The sequence below is a fragment of the Bufo bufo genome, chromosome 1, assembly GCF_905171765.1.
Source record: "Bufo bufo chromosome 1, aBufBuf1.1, whole genome shotgun sequence".
Classification (NCBI taxonomy): Eukaryota; Metazoa; Chordata; class Amphibia; order Anura; family Bufonidae; genus Bufo; species Bufo bufo.
In genome coordinates, this window is record NC_053389.1 from 205,753,049 (window position 1) to 205,773,284 (window position 20,236).

At 44.2% G+C, this 20,236-nt stretch overlaps 1 protein-coding gene across 4 annotated transcripts in view; it reads left to right on the forward strand.

Moving 5' to 3' along the window:
- LOC121002918 (sulfotransferase 2B1-like) overlaps positions 1 to 20,236 on the forward strand; it is a 72,333-nt gene that overhangs the window by 18,960 nt on the left and 33,137 nt on the right. For all 4 annotated transcript variants that reach the window (XM_040434563.1, XM_040434565.1, XM_040434564.1 and 1 more), the window contains exon 3: positions 10,815 to 11,023. In XM_040434563.1, the coding sequence (XP_040290497.1) occupies positions 10,815 to 11,023 (209 nt within the window). The remainder of the gene's footprint in view (positions 1 to 10,814; positions 11,024 to 20,236) is intronic.

Below are 20,236 nucleotides of genomic sequence, written 5' to 3' on the forward strand. Positions count from 1 at the left end.
AATTTTTCAAGGCTGAGTATGATGCCCTCCTTTATGTGTAACAAAGGGTGCATTGTAGTGCCGGTTCCTTGTAATTTTTGGCAGCCCTTCCACTTAGTGCATAGTCTTTATGAGTGCAGGAGTCCCACTACATGAACAATTGTACCACAATTTTTTTTATTGGCTTCTTTGGAATTTTTGGCAGTGCTTGCACTTTATATACAAGTAAATATACAGTAAAGAATGTTTCCTAACAATTTTTCCTCTAAAATCGATTTTATCTTCGGTGCGTATTATTGTCAGTCTGTAAAAGTGGAGTACTACTCGGACAACATCGTTCCCAACAGTGACCTAGGAGTCCAAGATGCATCCAGACAGCCTCCCCATGCTGTTGCTGAACCATTTCGGTGGTGTTTCCATCAATTTCTGACCTTTTCCTATGAACCAGGCACCCTCCCCTCTTCAGAGCAGGGGGTTCCTGGTTTAATGCTCGGGTTCTCCCATTGACTTCTATTACGCTCGGTAGATCACCTGAGCATCCCAAGGTGTTTGGCCAGGGCACCCGAGCACTTTGGTGATCGATGAACACTACAAGCTACCCCGATAAGAACTCGCCTGTCCACCCAAAATGTGGAGAGACTGACAATTGTCAAGATTATTCAGGTGTGAATCAGCCAGGATTTTCACCCGCCAATGCCTGATGCATCAGACTAGATCATCCATGGTGGCACACCAATACTTTGACAAAACAGATCGGTTTCTTCTGGCTACCTGCCTCAGCTACTATTCTGATGCTGCCACCCGCCTGATGCAACATCTAATGCCAAGTGCTCCTTCTTTCACCCACCATCTTCAGCTGGTACTGGTATTGCCACCCACCTCCCTACTCTGTCACTGGGTCACTCTGTGATCTCATGATGCTGCTGCCATCTCCACACTATGTCACCTTGCCACTCTGTGGTCTCCTGATGCTGCTGCTACCTCCACACTATTTTACTTTGCCACTCTGTGGTCTCCTGATGTTGCTGTCACCTTCACACTATGTCACCTTGCCACTCTGTGGTCTCCTGATGCTGCTGCTACCTCCACATTATGTCACCTTGCCACTCTGTGGTCTCCTGATGCTGCTGCTGCCAACTCCACAATAGGAAGGGATGGAGCCCGTGAGAGGGTCCACACCCTTGGTAGAGACACTAATGGCGCAACTGGATGACCAGGTAAGTATTGGATATAAACTTTTCTTTATTCATGCTGCCAGCATCGCGCCAAGTAGGACGCACCAACAATCGTCAACCACTGCACACCAGACTTGAAAAAGAAGCACTGTTTGCTCTGAAACGGGTTGTCTACCTTGAATAAAGAAAAGTTTATATCCAATACTTACCTGGTCGTCCAGTTGCGCCGTTAGTGTCTCTACCAAGGGTGCGGACCCTCTCAAGGGCTCCATCCCTTCCTATTGTATTGTTCACCTCACAAGGGCTAGCAATCCCTTCAAGTGAGGACCAGACAACACTGGCAGCACCGACCTCCCACTATCACCGACGTACAATAGTGTTGTGCCTATGATAACACAACCACACAAGGTGAGCCTAAATTTTTCCAAACGACCTTCTCCATCACGTACATACTACCCTATGAGCGCCTTTCCCCCTCTTCTTGCCCTTCTCTACCTCCACACTATATCACCTTGCCACTTTGTGGTGTCTTGATGCTGCTGTCACCTCCACATTATGTCACCTTGCCACTCTGTGGTTTCCTGATGCTGCTGCCACCTCCACACTTTGTTACCTTGCCACTCTGGGGTTTCCTGATGCTGCTGCCACTTCCACACTGTCACCTTGCCACTCTGTGGTCTCCTGATGCTGCTGCTACCTCAACACTATGTCACTTTGCCACTCTGTGGCCTCCTGATGCTGCTGCTGCCACCTCCACACTGTCATTGTGCCACCCTGTAGCCTCCTTCTGATGCTGCTGCTGCCACCTCTACACTCTGTCATTGTGCCACACTGTGGCCTCCTGATGATGCTGCTGCCACCTCCACACTCTGTCATTGTGCCACCCTGTGGCCTCTTTCTGATGCTGCTGCTACCACCTCCACACTCTGTCATTGTGCCACTCTGTGGTCTCATTATGCTTCTGCTGCCACCTCCACACTGTCATTGTGCAACTCTGTGGTCTCCTCATGCTGCTGCTGCCCATTCACACTGTCATTGTGCCACCCTGTGGCCTCCTCCTGATGCTGATGCCACCACCTTCACACTCTGTCATTGTGCCACTCTGTGGTCTCCTTATGCTGCTGCTGCCACCTCCACACTGTCATTTTGCCACCCTGTGGCCTCCTCCTGATGCTGCTGCTGTCGCCACCTCCACACTCTGTCATTTTGCCACCCTGTGGCCTCCTCCTGATGCTGCTGCCCCCTCAACTCTGTCATTTTGCCACTCTGTGGCCTCCTGATGCTGCTGCTGACTCCTCCACACTGTCATTGTGCCACTCTGTGGCCTCCCCCTGAAGCTGCTGCTACCTCCAGACTCTGTCGTTAGGCCACTCTGTGGTCTCCTCATGCTGCTTCCACCTCACCACCATGTCATAGGGCCACTCTGTGGACTTCTCATGCTGTTCCCACCCTCCCCACTTCATGACTGGGCCACTATTTAGCCTTTTGGCCTGGCTGACATCATCATTTATTTGACCCTTCTTCTGATCTTTTAGAAGGAAGGAAAAATGAGATACATAACGGATTCTGTCTATGCAACAGCTGTAAGGCCTGCATGACTTGGTCCCTATTTTGCATTAGAATTGGATTATAATTTGGTAGCCTAAAGCAGGAGTGGGTACAATACACAGAAGACATGCAAATAGTCCATTTACTTGTCATCTCTGTTTTGGATCCACTCTTGTTTTTTTTGGCTTTAGCAATACTGATGCATTACTGACCAAATGCTGACCGAGTGAAGGCGGATGCTCCACAGACAGGATCCATTTTTTGGAGGTTGCTGTTCTGACAGATCATAGGAAGGGCAAAATGATCAGTGACGTCAACACAAACTAACTGCTGACACCCTCTCCACTCTGTCGGGGGGGCTCTACTTGTATAAGCGTTTAATAGAACAGGTTCTGTAGACATCTATGTGGAATCAGCCGCCAACAGTGTAAAAGGAGTGCACTTCTTCTTGATGCTAACATTGATCTGAAAGGCTGAGTTCACGCTTGAGTTATTTGGTCAGTTTTGGCTCTGTAACTGCCCAAATAAGTGAAGTGTGCAGTGATTCTAAGAGCGACGCCTGTCATCTGCGTGTCATACTGACTCACAGTATTGTTTCACTACCACAGCAGACTCCCTATGCATATTACTGCAAGGCACAGTGTTCTACACCACTATACAGGCTCTCTGCAGCCAGGAAATAGCCGTTTTTTTAATGTGATTCACCACAAATAAATTCAGATCAAAACAAGTATTTCGGAAAAATTAGGCGAACCGGCCGAATCAAGTTTTTTAGAAATTCGCTCATCTCTACTCATAATTAGGGATGAGCAAACCCGAACTGTATAGTTCGGGTTCGTACCGAATTTTAGGGTGTCCGTGACACGGACCCGAACTCGAACATTTTCGTAAAAGTCCGGGTTCGGGTTCAGTGTTCAGCGCTTTCTTGGCGCTTTTTGAAATGCTGCAAAGCAGCCAATCAACAAGCGTCATACTACTTGCCCCAAGAGGCCATCACAGCCATGACTACTATTGGCATGGCTGTGATTGGCCAGTGCAGCATGTGACCCAGCCTCTATTTAAGCTGGAGTCACGTAGCGCCGCACGTCACTCTGCTCTGATCAGTGTAGGGATAAGATGCAGCTGCTACTGTTAGGGCGAGATTAGGCAGTAATTTACTTACTGAAGTGATCGATATACAGCTGTGTATCATACAACCTCTGCTATTCAATTGCTCACTGTTTTAAGGCTGCCCAGAGCGTTTTTCAGTCACTTTTTTCTGGGGTGATCGGCGGCCATTTTGTGTCTTGTGGTGCGCCAGCACGAGCTGCCACCAAGTCCATTTTTAACCATCAATAGTGTGTTTTTTTTTTTGCTATATGCTACATCAGGGGCTTGGCTGTGCTTGCTATTTTATTGAGGGGTAAAATACAATTGCCAAAATAGCAGTACCCTAAATCTGGTGTTTCAGCTGTGGCTAGCCAATTGTAATACTGTCTGCTGTCTGCCGAAGCACAGTTTTTGTTCTGGGTTGAATACAATTCCCAACTTAGCAATTCCCTAAATAATTGTTTTCTGCTGTATCAGGCCAAGTTTAAATCTATCCATAAAAGGGTATATTAGATTGAAGGTGCTGATAGGGTCATCCTCAATAACTTCACACGCTACCGTGCATTTCCAAGTCTAATTCTGTCCGTAAACGTATACCTGTCATCCAGCGCCTAAATAATAGGCCTACAATTTATATTCAGCTAAATCTGTTGTTACTGCTGTGGCTGGTCAATTTATTTAGTGTCCGCCAAAGCACAGTTTTTGTTCTGGGTTGAAATACAATTCCCAACTTAGCAATTCCCTAAATCAGTGGTTTCTGCTGTATCAGGCCAAGTTTAAATCTATCCATAAAAGGGTATATTAGATTGAAGGTGCGTATAGGGTCATCCTCAATAACTTCACACGCTACCGTGCATTTCCAATTCTAATTCTGTCCGTAAAAGGGATACCTGTCAGCCAGGGGCTAAATACTAGGCCTACAATTTATATTCAGCTAAATCTGTCGTTACTGCTGTGCCTGTATTAGTGTAATACGGTACCTAAATAGATAGCCAGATAGTGTTAGGTGCCTGTAAAAAAAGGCCTGAATTTGAATTCAAAACATTGGGCCAAATTATTTTTTTCTTATTGTGGTGAACGGTAACAATGAGGAAAACATCTAGTAAGGGACGCGGACGCGGACATGGTCATGGTGGTGTTAGTGGACCCTCTGGTGCTGGGAGAGGACGTGGCCGTTCTGCCACAGCCACAAGTCCTAGTGAACCAACTACCTCAGGTCCCAGAAGCCGCCAGAATTTACAGCGATATTTGGTGGGGCCCAATGTCGTTCTAAAGATGGTAAGGCCTGAGCAGGTACAGGCATTAGTCAATTGGGTGGCCGACAGTGGATCCAGCACGTTCACATTATCTCCCACCCAGTCTTCTGCAGAAAGCGCACAGATGGCGCCTGGAAACCAAGCCCATCAGTCTGTCACATCACCCCCATGCATATCAGGGAAACTGTCTGAGCCTCAAGTTATGCAGCAGTCTCTTATGCTGTTTGAAGACTCTGCTGGCAGGGTTTCCCAAGGGCATTTACCTAGCCCTTCCCCAGCGGTGGAAGACATAGAATGCACTGACGCACAACCACTTATGTTTCCTGATGATGAGGACATGGGAATACCACCTCAGCACGTCTCTGATGATGACGAAACACAGGTGCCAACTGCTGCGTCTTTCTGCAGTGTGCAGACTGAACAGGAGGTCAGGGAGGAAGACTGGGTGGAAGACGATGCAGGGGACGATGAGGTCTTAGACCCCACATGGAATGAAGGTCGTGCCACTGACTTTCAGAATTCGGAGGTAGAGGCAGTGGTGAGACCGAACCAACAGCGTAGCAAAAGAGGGAGCAGTGGGCAAAAGCAGAACACCCGCCGCCAAGAGAGTCCGTCTGCTACTGGCCACCGCCATCTGGGACCGAGCACCCCAAAGGCAGCTTCAAGGAGTTCCCTGGCGTGTCAGTTCTTCAAACAATGTGCTGACGACAAGACCCGAGTGGTTTGCACGCTGTACCATCAGAGCCTGAAATGAGGCATTAACGTTCTGAACCTTAGCACAACCTGCATGACCAGGCACCTGCATGCAAAGCATGAACTGCAGTGGAGAAAACACCTTAAAAACAAGGAAGTCACTCAGGCTCCCCCTGCGACCTCTTCTGCTGCTGCCACCTCGGCCTCTTCCTCCGCCTCTGGAGGAACATTGGCACCTGCCGCCCAGCAAACAGAGGATGTACCACCAACACCACCACCTCCGTCACCAAGCATCTCAACCATGTCACACGGCAGCGTTCAGCTCTACATCTCACAAACATTTGAGAGAAAGCGTAAATTCCCACCTAGCCACCCTCGATCCCTGGCCCTGAATGCCAGCATTTCTAAACTACTGGCCTATGAAATGCTATCATTCAGGCTGGTGGACACAGACAGCTTCAAACAGCCCATGTCGCTTGCTGTCCCACAGTATGTTGTTCCCAGCCGCCACTACTTCTCCAAGAGAGCCGTGCCTTCCCTGCACAACCAAGTATCCGATAAAATCAAGTGTGCACTGCGCCACAGATACGTGGACCAGTAAGCACGGCCAGGGACGCTATAGCTCCCTAACTGCACACTGGGTAAATGTAGTGGCGGCTGGGCCCCAGGCGGAGAGCTGTTTGGCGCACGTCCTTCCGCCGCCAAGGATCGCAGGGCAACATTCTTTGCCTCCTGTTGCCTCCTCCTCCTACTCGGCTTCCTCCTCCTCTTCTTCCACCTGCTCATCCAGTCAGCCACACACCTTCACCACCAACTTCAGCACAGCCCGGGGTAAACGTCAGCAGGCCATTCTGAAACTCATATGTTTGGGGGACAGGCCCCACACCGCACAGGAGTTGTGGCGGGGAATAGAACAACAGACCGACGAGTGGTTGCTGCCGGTGAGCCTCAAGCCCGGCCTGGTGGTGTGCGATAATGGGCGAAATCTCGTTGCAGCTCTGGGACTAGCCGGTTTGACGCACATCCCTTGCCTGGCGCATGTGCTGAATTTGGTGGTGCAGAAGTTCATTCACAACTACCCCGACATGTCAGAGCTGCTGCATAAAGTGCGGGCCGTCTGTGCGCGCTTCGGGCGTTCACATCCTGCCGCTGCTCGCCTGTCTGCGCTACAGCGTAACTTCGGCCTTCCCGCTCACCGCCTCATATGCGACGTGCCCACCAGGTGGAACTCCACCTTGCACATGCTGGACAGACTGTGCGAGCAGCAGCAGGCCATAGTGGAGTTTCAGCTGCAGCACGCACGGGTCAGTCGCACTGCGGAACAGCACCACTTCACCACCAATGACTGGGCCTCCATGCGAGACCTGTGTGCCCTGTTGCGCTGTTTCGAGTACTCCACCAACATGGCCAGTGCCGATAACGCCGTTCTCAGCGTTACTATCCCACTTCTATGTCTCCTTGAGAAAACACTTAGGGCGATAATGGAAGAGGAGGTGGCCCAGGAGGAGGAGGAGGAGGAAGAGGGGTCATTTTTAGCACTTTCAGGCCAGTCTCTTCGAAGTTTTTTGCAACAGCAGAGGCCAGGTACAAATGTGGCCAGCCAGGGCCCACTACTGGAGGACGAGGAGGACGAGGATGAGGAGGAGGTGGAGGAGGATGAGGATGAAGCATGTTCACAGCGGGGTGGCACCCAACGCAGCTCGGGCCCATCACTGGTGCGTGGCTGGGGGGAAACGCAGGACGATGACGATACGCCTCCAACAGAGGACAGCTTGTCCTTACCTCTGGGCAGCCTGGCACACATGAGCGACTACATGCTGCAGTGCCTGCGCAATGACAGCAGAGTTGCCCACATTTTAACGTGTGTGGACTACTGGGTTGCCACCCTGCTGGATCCCCGGTACAAAGACAATGTGCCCACCTTACTTCCTGCACTGGAGCGTGATAGGAAGATGCGCGAGTACAAGTGCACGTTGGTAGACGCGCTACTGAGAGCATTCCCAAATGTCACAGGGGAACAAGTGGAAGCCCAAGGCGGAGGCAGAGGAGGAGCAAGAGGTCGCCAACGCAGCTGTGTCACGGCCAGCTCCTCTGAGGGCAGGGTTAGCATGGCAGAGATGTGGAAAAGTTTTGTCACCACGCCAAAGCTAACTGCACCACCACCTGATACGGAACATGTTAGCAGGAGGCAACATTTCACTAACATGGTGAAACAGTACGTGTGCACACCCCTCCACGTACTGACTGATGGTTCGGCCCTATTCAACTTCTGGGTCTCCAAATTGTCCAGGTGGCCAGAGCTAGCCTTTTATGCCTTGGAGGTGCTGGTCTGCCCGGCGGCCAGCGTTTTGTCTGAACGTGTATTCAGCACGGCAGGGGGCGTCATTACAGACAAACGCAGCCGCCTGTCTACAGCCAATGTGGACAAGCTGACGTTCATAAAAATGAACCAAGCATGGATCCCACAGGACCTGTCCATCCCTTGTGCAGATTAGACATTTATAACTACCTCCCCTTAACCATATATTATTGTACTCCAGGGCACTTCCTCATTCAATCCTTTTTTTATTTTCATTTTACCATTATATTGCGGGGCAACCCAAAGTTGAATGAACCTCTCCTCTGTCTGGGTGCCGGGGCCTAAAAATATCTGACAGTGGCCTGTTCCAGTGTTGGGTGACATGAAGCCTGAATCTCTGCTATGGGACCTCTCTCCTCTGTGTGGGTGCCGGGGCATAAAAATATCTGACTGTGGCCTGTTCCAGTGTTGGGTGACATGAAGCCTGATTCTCTGCTATGACATGAAGCCTGAATCTCTCCTATAGGACCTCTCTCCTCTGTCTGGGTGCCGGGGCCTAAATATCTGACAATGGCCTGTTCCAGTGTTGGGTGACGTGAAGCCTGATTCTCTGCTATGACATGAAGCCTGATTCTCTGCTATGACTTGAAGCCTGATTCTCTTCTATGACATGAAGCCTGATTCTCTGTTATGGGACCTCTCTCCTCTGTCTGGGTGCCGGGGCCTAAATATCTGACAATGGCCTGTTCCAGTGGTGGGTGACGTGAAGCCTGATTCTCTGCTATGCCATGAAGCCTGATTCTCTGCTATGGAACCTCTCTCCTCTGTCTGGGTGCCGGGGCCTAAATATCTGACAATGGCCTGTTCCAGTGGTGGGTGACGTGAAGCCTGATTCTCTGCTATGACATGAAGCCTGATTCTCTGCTATGACTTGAAGCCTGATTCTCTGCTATGACATGAAGCCTGATTCTCTGCTATGACTTGAAGCCTGATTCTCTGCTATGACATGAAGCCTGATTCTCTGCTATGGGACCTCTCTCCTCTGTCTGGGTGTTGGGGCCTAAATATCTGACAATGGCCTGTTCCAGTGGTGGGTGACGTGAAGCCTGATTCTCTGCTATGACATGAAGCCTGATTCTCTGCCATGAGACCTCTCTCCAATTGATATTGGTTAATTTTAATTTATTTTATTTTTATTTTAATTCATTTCCCTATCCACATTTGTTTGCAGGGGATTTACCTACATTTTGCTGCCTTTTGCAGCCCTCTAGCCCTTTCCTGGGCTATTTTACAGCCTTTTTAGTCCCAAAAAGTTCGGGTCCCCATTGACTTCAATGGGGTTCGGGGCGAAGTTCGGGTCGAGTTCGGATCCCGAACCCGAACATTTCCGGGAAGTTCGGCCGAACTTCTCGAATCCGAGCATCCAGGTGTTCGCTCAACTCTACCCATAATGTTATTCTTTTTTTGTTTATTTTTATTTTGGGGAAAGTGGGGTGATTTTACTTTATTTTATTTTTTCCTTTTTTTTAATTACTTTTAATCAGATTGCAACTTATGCAGAATAATAGAAATTGCTCCATTAGGGCTCATGCACATGAATGTATTTTCTTTCTGTGTCCATTCCATTTTTTTGGCGGACCGTATGCAGAACCATTCATCTCAATTGGTCAACAACAAAAACAACTGAAGTTACTCTGTGTGCATTCCGTTTCTGTATGTCCGTATTTCCCTTCTGTAAAAAAAATACATGTCCTATTATTAAGGATAATACTGTTTTATGAAGGGCCGCAAAATATGGAATGGATCCGTTTTTTAGGGACCTCAGAATACATACGGTCTTGTGCATGAGCCCTTATTCTGTATGGAAATCACTATATTACAGTTTAGTGCTGCCATCTAGTGGCCGGAACTGGGATATACTAATAATGATCCTGGAAGCCTAGTACAGGCTGCGGCTCATTTTTAGAATAGGGTGCTTTCCCCGATCTCCCTGGGGGAAGGCGTGTCTGAGCAGGAAGCCCGTGCTTCCGTTTTTTAACACTCTCAGATACCGTGGTGACATTTGACAAATGCCACAAGGAGGCCCACTGAGATTAATCGCCCAAGGGCCCACATGAACCTGGAGCCGGCCCTGATTGTAGGGTTCAAAACAACCATAACCAATGTAAAAGGTCAAGGAAAACAGTGGTATGTGAAAAAACTAAAGATTGCTTTATGCACAATGCTCCAGCAGAAATACTATAAGATAAAATGTATATATATATACTTTTTTTATGACAGCATTACAGTTACACTTTAATGTATAGATTAAGTTTTTTTTCTCTGGATGATATATGTACAGTATGGTGCTGTTGTCCTTTAGAACAATTTCCTCCCGATACCCGTCAAAGTAGATGTGCATACAGTATGTATGGATCAGTATATGTGCCACCATAAGACCTCTTTACCATGTTTTTATTTATGGGAAGTCTACCAGTAGCTCTGTAAAACTTAGTGTCATGAGCTTTCAGAAAACTTTTGATATGTCATAGTAACATATCTAGGTTTTTAATCTGTGGGACTGCTGAGATCCCCACCGATCACTAGAATGAGAAGAGAGAAGTGTTCACATAAATCGCCCGAATCAGCATGCAGACTACCACAGATCTAACCTTTGATATGTCACTATGCATATCAAAAGTTTTTTTGAAAGCTCAGTAAAACTTTAAAGAAGTATATATCTGGCCAAATGTACACATTTATAAAATGTTTTACGGTATGTGTTAACTCTTGCAGGTAGTAATTGGATGATTCAAATCTTAAATTTAATTAAACACAAAGGAGATCTTGAAAAAAGTAATACTGTGCCTATCTTTATGAGATCACCATGGTACGAAGCAGTTGGCTGTCTAGAAGAAATCCAAAAGATGAAGTCTCCAAGAATATTATCTTCCCATCTACCACACCACATTTTTGCTAAATCTTTTTTCAAATCTAAGGCAAAAGTGAGTAAGACTAACTTCATTAATTATGGGAGGAATTTATCAAGTCTGGGGGAAGAATTCTGGGGGAAATTTTGCGACTTTTTAAGCACTGCACCTTTCCGCACCACCTACAGATTTGGAGAGAGAACTTGGTCAGAATTTTATAGTAGATGATTTTTGTGAAGTGAGACTTTTTAAATAGTCATATAAGATTCACAACTCCATGCCAGGCATCCCCTGGACATACTTTTCCTGGAATTAGTGCAACCACTTTGCACTTAAGCCAAATTTATTAACACTGTGAGCCATTTTCATAAGTTTGACACAGGTGCACATAGCAACTCGAATCGTAAAGCTAACATCAAATACACCTACAATAATAAATCCCCCCCCCTATGTGTTTAGGATAACACCAACGATATTTGCTTTGAGCTCTGTAGTGTTTGCTTGGAGTATACATATAGGGTTCGGACCGCGCGTGTCATAAATAGACGGTATACAAACAGTTTTTTTCTTTCTCCTTTTCCTTTAGAAAAGTACCGAGGGCTACAGATGTCCTGTTTGTGGATATCCTGCAACTTATAAAAATTATAATAGTGTAAATCCGTACGGTTGTACTGTCCTGCAGTGCACAAATTGTACTTACACAGCACTCCACCAACAACAGGCGTATCTAAGATATCCTCCGCGATTTGTTAGGTTCTTCGCGGCGAAGGTCCACGTTCATACACCACCACACAGGGCTCAACCATGGACTTAATTCCAGCACACACCAGATGAGTCTGCGAGTATTCTGGACTTCTTTTACTTAAAACTTTCTGTGGATACAAGTGGCTCCTACCATAGTGAAGCTCCGATAACTATTTAAAAGGTTTATTTAGTACATACTTACAAACATGCACTTTAAAATTCGCATTAAAAAATACAAGCGTCTTATTCTTTGCCCGACCCAGGTTTCGCTCCTAAGCTTCGTCAGGGGCACACTTCATCTCTCCCTCCCCCTTCTTTTTTATTTGGTAGATTAGAGTTAATCAAGCACCTGATGTGCTACTCCAGACACCTTCTCTTTTTTTCTTCACTTAACCCTACACTTGTATCTCCTAGTTCTCAAGGAAAAAAAACGCAGATCTTTAAGTCCTAATTCACATGGGAATAATTGTTCTACCAAATTTTTTTATTATCTAATTTAAAACGGCTTGCAGGTCAAAATCTACATTCAGGCCCCCTGGTTGTAGGGTACATAATTCATATATCCACCTACTTTCTTTTTTATAAATTTTCTCTAGAAAGCTTCCTCCCCTCCAATGGTTTTGTACTAATTCCACCCCCATAAATTTTAATCCCTCAGGGTTCTTATGGTGATATTTTTTGTAGTGCGCCGAGACGCCATGACTTTCAAGCCCCTTCTTAATATTTCTTATATGCTCCTTCACCCGGACCTTAAGGGGTCTGATGGTACGTCCTACATACTGGAGGCCACAAGGGCACTCCAGTACATATACGACCCCTTTGCTATGACATGTCATCTCTCCCACTACTTCCAATTGTTTGCCTTTTACAATACTGTTTACTATAGTACTATTGTGTAATCTTTCTGTTCTTTTTCTATTTTTGCAGGCAATGCAGAAACCACACCAATTAAAACTGTTTATTCTTTTTTTATTTGTATCCTCAGGTCGGTTGGCACTATGTACTAATTTATTTTGTAAATTGGGTGCTCTTTTATAGATGACTAGTGGTTGTTCAGGAATTGCAGGTCCAAGTACTGGATCATTTTTCAGGATGGACCAGTTTCTTTTAATTGCGTTTTTTAGTTCCCCAGAACATTGTGTGAACTGGGTTATGAACGAAAAACGAAAGTCAGTTGTATTTTTCAGTGTTTTTGAATTATTTGGGGTCTCCTCTCGTTGTTTTATTGTTTCTTTTATACATCTCTCCAATTTTTCATTCTCATATCCTTTTTCTGGTAAGCGTTCTTTTATTATTTTACCCTGTTCTTTAAAAATAGCCGTGTCAGTGCAGCTGCGGTGGATTCTCTGGACCTGTCCCTTGGGTATATTTTGAAGCCAGGGGGCATTATGGCAGCTAGTTAGATCTATGTACCCGTTGACATCGGTGGGCTTAAAATAGGTCTTAGTTTTGAGCTGTCCCTCTTCCACATATATGGTCAGGTCCAGAAAATCCACCGAAACCGCACTAACAGTGCTAGTGAAACTTAAGTTCCATTCCTTATTTTCCAATCCTCTAATAAACGCCTCCAGCTGATTTTTTTCCCCTTCCCATATCATCTATATACCTTTTCCAAATTCTTAATGTCCCACTTTTTTTGTATTTGTTCACCTTGGGGTCAATGTAATGTTTTTCCCACATGGTCATAAAAATATTTGCAAAACTGGGGGCGAATTTCGCCCCATCGCCATTCCGACCTTCTGTAAATAGTATTGGCCCTTGAACCAAAAGTAATTATGCTCTAGGCAGAATTCCACGCAGCGTACAATGAAGTCCGCTTGTATTTTAGTCATGTCAGGGTCATCGTACAGGGTATCTTTTATTGCTTGTAGTCCTTTTTTTTTTGGTATAATGGTGTACAGGGAGGATACGTCGATGGTAGCCATCCACGTATTCTCCCCAACCCCCTGTAGTTCTTTTATCATTTTCACCACACAACCACTATCCTTCAAGAATGACGGTGCTAATGGTACATATTTCTGTAAAAATTATCTATGTATTCCGTGATCCTGCTGGTTAGGGAATTAATCCCTGACACTATAGGTCTACCAGGGGGATTTATAGAGCTTTTATGGATCTTCGGTAATATATAGATAATTGGGGTCGTAGGTTCTTTTATATTCAGATATTCCATTTCTTTTTTTATTGAGTATGCCTTTGTCTCCTCCATATTTGACCAAATCTTGTAATTTGTTCCTATATTCTGGGAGAGGATCTTTCTTCAACAAAGCGTAAGTTTTGATATCTCTCAACTGCCTCAAAACTTCTGCTTCATAATCCTCAACATTCATCCCTACTCCCCCCCCCCCCCCTTTATCTGCAGGCTTTATTATTATATCCTGATTATCTTGTAACATTTTTAGTGCATCTCTTTCTTTTTTGGTCAAATTGCCTCCTTTCTTTTTCAGTTTTATTTTTTTCAATTCATTCAAAATGCTTCTTTTAAAAGCATCTACACACTCATTATTTTTGTTTTTTGGATAAAATTTAGATTTTTCTTTTAGATCTGTGTGTATGTATTCTTTCTTCTGCTCAGCATTTATTTGGTTAGTAGCTGATTCTTTCCCTAAGAAAAATTTGGCTATGTTTAGTTTTCTAATATATTTATGTATGTCCACAAAGGCATCAAATTTATTTAAGTTCTTAGATGGTGCAAATTTTAACCCCTTTCTCAGTACCGCTTTTTCAGGTTCTGACAAGGTATGCCTGCTGAGATTAAATATCCTGTCATTCACACCTTGCTTTTTTTGTTCGCAGATTTTGTGTTAGTGTTAGACAGTCATCCCAGATATCGGTGGGAGGAATGGGATCCAATAAGGAAAAATGAGAGTGAGGGGGATCCACCTATGAACACATGGAGTACACAACGCTATAATAGCAATTATAATGGATATGGAAGGAGTACGAATCACAATCAGTGGCTGAGTGCGATGAGACCATACCAACAATATGGGCGGCAATATAGAAATGAAAATCCGTATAGATTTGTAAAAGAAGATACACTAAAGTAACAGGGGAATATGGCACTACAAATGAAAAATGGGGAGAGACCATATGAGAAAACGCAGGAAGGAGGGCAGTTAGACAAACAGAATTTTCCACACCAAGCGATCAAAGGTATACAGAGGGAAGAACAGGAAAAACTGGAGAGACTCCAGGAAAAGAACGACAAAACCACACAAAACATCAATACACCGCAAAAAATAAGGTTTGTAGAGGAAAAAGAGGGGGGAAAAAACACAAAATCTGCGAACAAAAAAAGCAAGGTGTGAATGATGGGATATTTAATCTCAGCAGGCATACCTTGTCAGAAGCTGAAAAAGCGGTACTGAGAAAGGGGTTAAAATTTGCACCATCCAAGAACTTAAATAAATTTGATGCCTTTGTGGACATACATAAATATATTAGAGAACTAAACATAGCCAAATTTTTCTTAGGGAAAGAATCAGCTACTAACCAAAATAATGCAGAGTAGAAGAAAGAATACATACACACAGATCTAAAAGAAAAATCAAAATTTTATCCAAAAAACCTAAATATAGAGTGCGTAGATGCTTTTAAAAGAAGCATTTTGAATGAATTGGAAAAAATAAAACTGAAAAAGAAAGGAGGTAATTTGACCAAAAAAGAAAGAGATGCACTAAAAATGTTACAAGATAATCAGGATATAATAATAAAGCCTGCAGATAAAGGGGGGGGGGGGTAGTAGTGATGAATGTTGAGGATTATGAAGCAGAAGTTTTGAGGCAGTTGAGAGATATCAAAACTTACGCTATGTTGAAGAAAGATCCTCTCCCAGAATATAGGAACAAATTACAAGATTTGGTCAAATATGGAGGAGACAAAGGCATACTCAATAAAAAAGAAATGGAATATCTGAATATAAAAGAACCTACGACCCCAATTATCTATATATTACCGAAGATCCATAAAAGCTCTATAAATCCCCCTGGTAGACCTATAGTGTCAGGGATTAATTCCCTGACCAGCAGGATCACGGTATACATAGATAATTTTTTACAGAAATATGTACCATTAGCACCGTCATTCTTGAAGCATAGTGGTTGTGTGGTGAAAATGATAAAAGAACTACAGGGGGTTGGGGAGAATACGTGGATGGCTACCATCGACGTATCCTCCCTGTACACCATTATACCAAAAAATAAAGGACTACAAGCAATAAAAGATACCCTGTACGATGACCCTGATATGACTAAAATACAAGCGGACTTCATTGTACGCTGCATGGAATTCTGCCTAGAGCATAATTACTTTTGGTTCAAGGGCCAATACTATTTACAGAAGGTCGAAACTGCGATGGGGGCGAAATTCGCCCCCAGTTTTGCAAATATTTTTATGACCATGTGGGAAAAACATTACATTGACCCCAAGGTGAACAAATACAAAAAAAGTGGGACATTAAGAATTTGGAAAAGGTATATAGATGATTGCCTGGTGATATGGGAAGGGGAAAAAAAATCAGCTGGAGGCGTTTATTAGAGGATTGGAAAATAAGGAATGGAACTTAAGTTTCACTAGCACTGTTAGTGTGGTTTCGGTGGATTTTCTGGACCTGACCATATATGTGGAAGAGGGACAGCTCAAAACTAAGACCTATTTTAAGCCCACCGATGTCAGCGGGTACATAGATCTAACTAGCTGCCATTATGCACCCTGGCTTAAAAATATACCCAAGGGACAGGTCCAGAGAATCCACCGCAGCTGCACTGACACGGCTATTTTTAAAGAACAGAGTAAAATAATAAAAGAACGCTTACCAGAAAAAGGATATGAGAATGAAAAATTGGAGAGATGTATAAAAGAAACAATAAAACAACGAGAGGAGACCCCAAATAATTCAAAAACACAGAAAAATACAACTGACTTTCGTTTTTCGTTCATAACCCAGTTCACACAATGTTCTGGGGAACTAAAAAACGCAATTAAAAGAAACTGGTCCATCCTGAAAAATGATCCAGTACTTGGACCTGCAATTCCTGAACAACCACTAGTCATCTATAAAAGAGCACCCAATTTACAAAATAAATTAGTACATAGTGCCAACCGACCTGAGGATACAAATAAAAAAAGAAAAAACAGTTTTAATTGGTGTGTTTTCTGCATTGCCTGCAAAAATAGAAAAAGAACAGAAAGATTACAAAATAGTACTATAGTAAACAGTATTGTATAAGGCAAACAATTGGAAGTAGTGGGAGAGATGACATGTCATAGCAAAGGGGTCGTATATGTACTGGAGTGCCCTTGTGGCCTCCAGTATGTAGGACGTACCATCAGACCCCTTAAGGTCCGGGTGCAGGAGCATATAAGAAATATCAAGAAGGGGCTTGAAAGTCATGGCGTCTCGGCGCACTACAAAAAATATCACCATAAGAACCCTGAGGGAATAAAATTTATGGGGGTGGAATTAGTACAAAACCATTGGAGGGGAGGAAGCTTTCTAGAGAAAATTTATAAAAAAGAAAGTAGGTGGATATATGAATTATGTACCCTACAACCAGGGGGCCTGAATGTAGATTTTGACCTGCAAGCCGTTTTAAATTAGATAATAAAAAAATTTGGTAGAACAATTATTCCCATGTGAATTAGGACTTAAAGATCTGCATTTTTTTCCTTGAGAACTAGGAGATACAAGTGTAGGGTTAAGTGAAGAAAAAAAGAGAAGGTGTCTGGAGTAGCACATCAGGTGCTTGATTAACTCTAGCCTACCAAATAAAAAAGAAGGGGGAGGGAGAGATGAAGTGTGCCCCTGACGAAGCTTAAGGAGCGAAACCTGGGTCGGGCAAAGAATAAGACGCTGGGATTTTTTAATGCGAATTTTAAAGTGCATGTTTGTAAGTATGTACTAAATAAACCTTTTAAATAGTTATCGGAGCTTTACTATGGTAGGAGCCACTTGTATCCACAGAAAGTTTTAAGTAAAAGAAGTCGGGAATACTAGCAGACTCATCTGGTGTGTGCTGGAATTAAGTCCGTGGTTGAGCCGTGTGTGGTGGTGTATGAACGTGGACCTTCGCCGCGAAGAACCTAACAAACCGCGGAGGATATCTTAGATACGCCTGTTGTTGGTGGAGTGCCGTGTAAGTACAATCTGTGCACTGCAGGAGAGTACAACCGTACGGATTTACACTATTATAATTTTTATAAGTTGCAGGATATCCACAAACAGGACATCTGTAGCCCTCGGTACTTTTCTAAAGGAAAAGGAGAAAAAAAAAAAACCTGTTTGTATACCGTCTATTTATGACACGCGCGGTCCGAACCCTATATGTATACTCCATGAAAGTGTGATTGACCCCACAACACTCCTCGGACCTGCAGCGGAAATTTTTTGCGGACTGGTGACTAAATATCTTTCTTTTTTACTGTAGTGTTTGCTTACCTGTATAGTAGACTTAGTGCAACAAGTGGCATGGACATATTACAAGTCTGTCACTGACTTACTCTCTCAATTAGGGATGAGCGAACCCGAACTGTATAGTTCGGGTTCGTACCGAATTTTGGGGTGTTCGTGACACGGACCCGAACCCGAACATTTTCGTAAAAGTCTGGGTTCGGGTTCGGTGTTCGGCGCTTTCTTGGCGCTTTTTGAAAGGCTGCAAAGCAGCCAATCAACAAGCGTCATACTACTTGCCCCAAGAGGCCATCACAGCCATGCCTACTATTGGCATGGCTGTGATTGGCCAGTGCAGCATGTGACCCAGCCTCTATATAAGCTTGGGTCACGTAGCGCTGCACGTCACTCTGCTGTTACAAGTGTAGGGAGAGGTTGCAGCTGCGACGTTAGGGCGAGATTAGGCAGTGATTATCTCCTCCAAAACACTTAAGACAGTGATCGATCTACAGCTGTGGATCATTGAACTGCTGCAATTCAATTGCTCACTGTTTTTAGGCTGCCCAGAGCGTTTTTCAGTCACTTTTTTCTGGGGTGATCGGCGGCCATTTTGTGGCTTATGGTGTGCCAGCACAAGCTGCCACCAAGTCCATTTAACCATCAATAGTGTGGTTATTTTTTGCTATATCCTACATCAGGGGCAAGCTGCCACCAAGTCCATTTAACCATCAATAGTGTGGTTATTTTTTGGCTATATCCTACATCAGGGGCAAGCTGCCACCAAGTCCATTTAACCATCAATAGTGTGGTTATTTAAATCTATCCCTAAAAGGGTATATTAGATTCAAGGTGCTGATAGGGTCATTCTCAATAACTTCACACACACGCTACTGTGCAGATCCAAGTCTAATTCTGTCCGTATACATATACCTGTCACCCAGCGCCTAAATAATAGTCCTCAAATTTATATTCAGCTAAATCTGTGGCTATTGCTGTAGCTGGTGAAATTATATTGTGTCTGTCAAAGCACAGTTTTTGTTCTGGTTTGAAATACAATTCCCAACCTAGCAATTTCCTAAATTAGTGGTTTCTGCTGTATCAGGCCTACTTTAAATCTATACCTAAAAGGGTATATTAGATTCAAGGTGCTGATAGGGTCATTCTCAATAACTTCACACACACGCTACTGTGCATATCCAAGTCTAATTCTGTCCGTAAACGTATACCTGTCACCCAGCTCCTAAATAATAGGCCTCAAATTTATATTCAGCTAAATCTCTGGCTATTGCTGTAGCTGGTTAAGTTATATTGTGTCCGTCAAAGCACAGTTTTTGTTCTGGTTTGAAATACAATTCCCAACCTAGCAATTTCCTAAATTAGTGGTTTCTGCTGTATCAGGCCTACTTTAAATCTATCCATAAAAGGGTATATTAGATTCAAGGTGCTGATAGGGTCATTCTCAATAACTTCACACACACGCTACTGTGCATATCCAAGTCTAATTCTGTCTGTAAACGTATACCTGTCACACAGTGCCTAAATAATAGGCCTCAAATTTATATTCAGCTAAATCTGTGGTTATTGCTGTAGCTGGTCAAGTTATATTGTGTCCGTCAAAGCACAGTTTTTGTTCTGGGTTGAAATACAATTCCCAACCTAGCAATTTCCTAAATTAGTGGTTTCTGCTGTATCAGGCCTACTTTAAATCTATCCATAAAAGGGTATATTAGATTCAAGGTGCTGATAGGGTCATTCTCAATAACTTCACACACACGCTACTGTGCATATCCAAGTCTAATTCTGTCCGTAAACGTATACCTGTCACCCAGCGCCTAAATAATAGGCCTCAAATTTATATTCAGCTAAATCTGTCATTACTGCTGTGCCTGTATTAGTGTAATACGGTACCTAAATAGATAGCCAGATAGTGTTAGGTGTCTGTAAAAAAAGGCCTGAATTTGAATTCAATACATTGGGCCAAATAATATTTTTCTTATTGTGGTGAACGGTAACAATGAGGAAAACATCTAGTAAGGGACGCGGACGCGGACATGGTCGTGGTGGTGTTAGTGGACCCTCTGGTGCTGGGAGAGGACGTGGCCGTTCTGCCACAGCCACACGTCCTAGTGTACCAACTACCTCAGGTCCCAGTA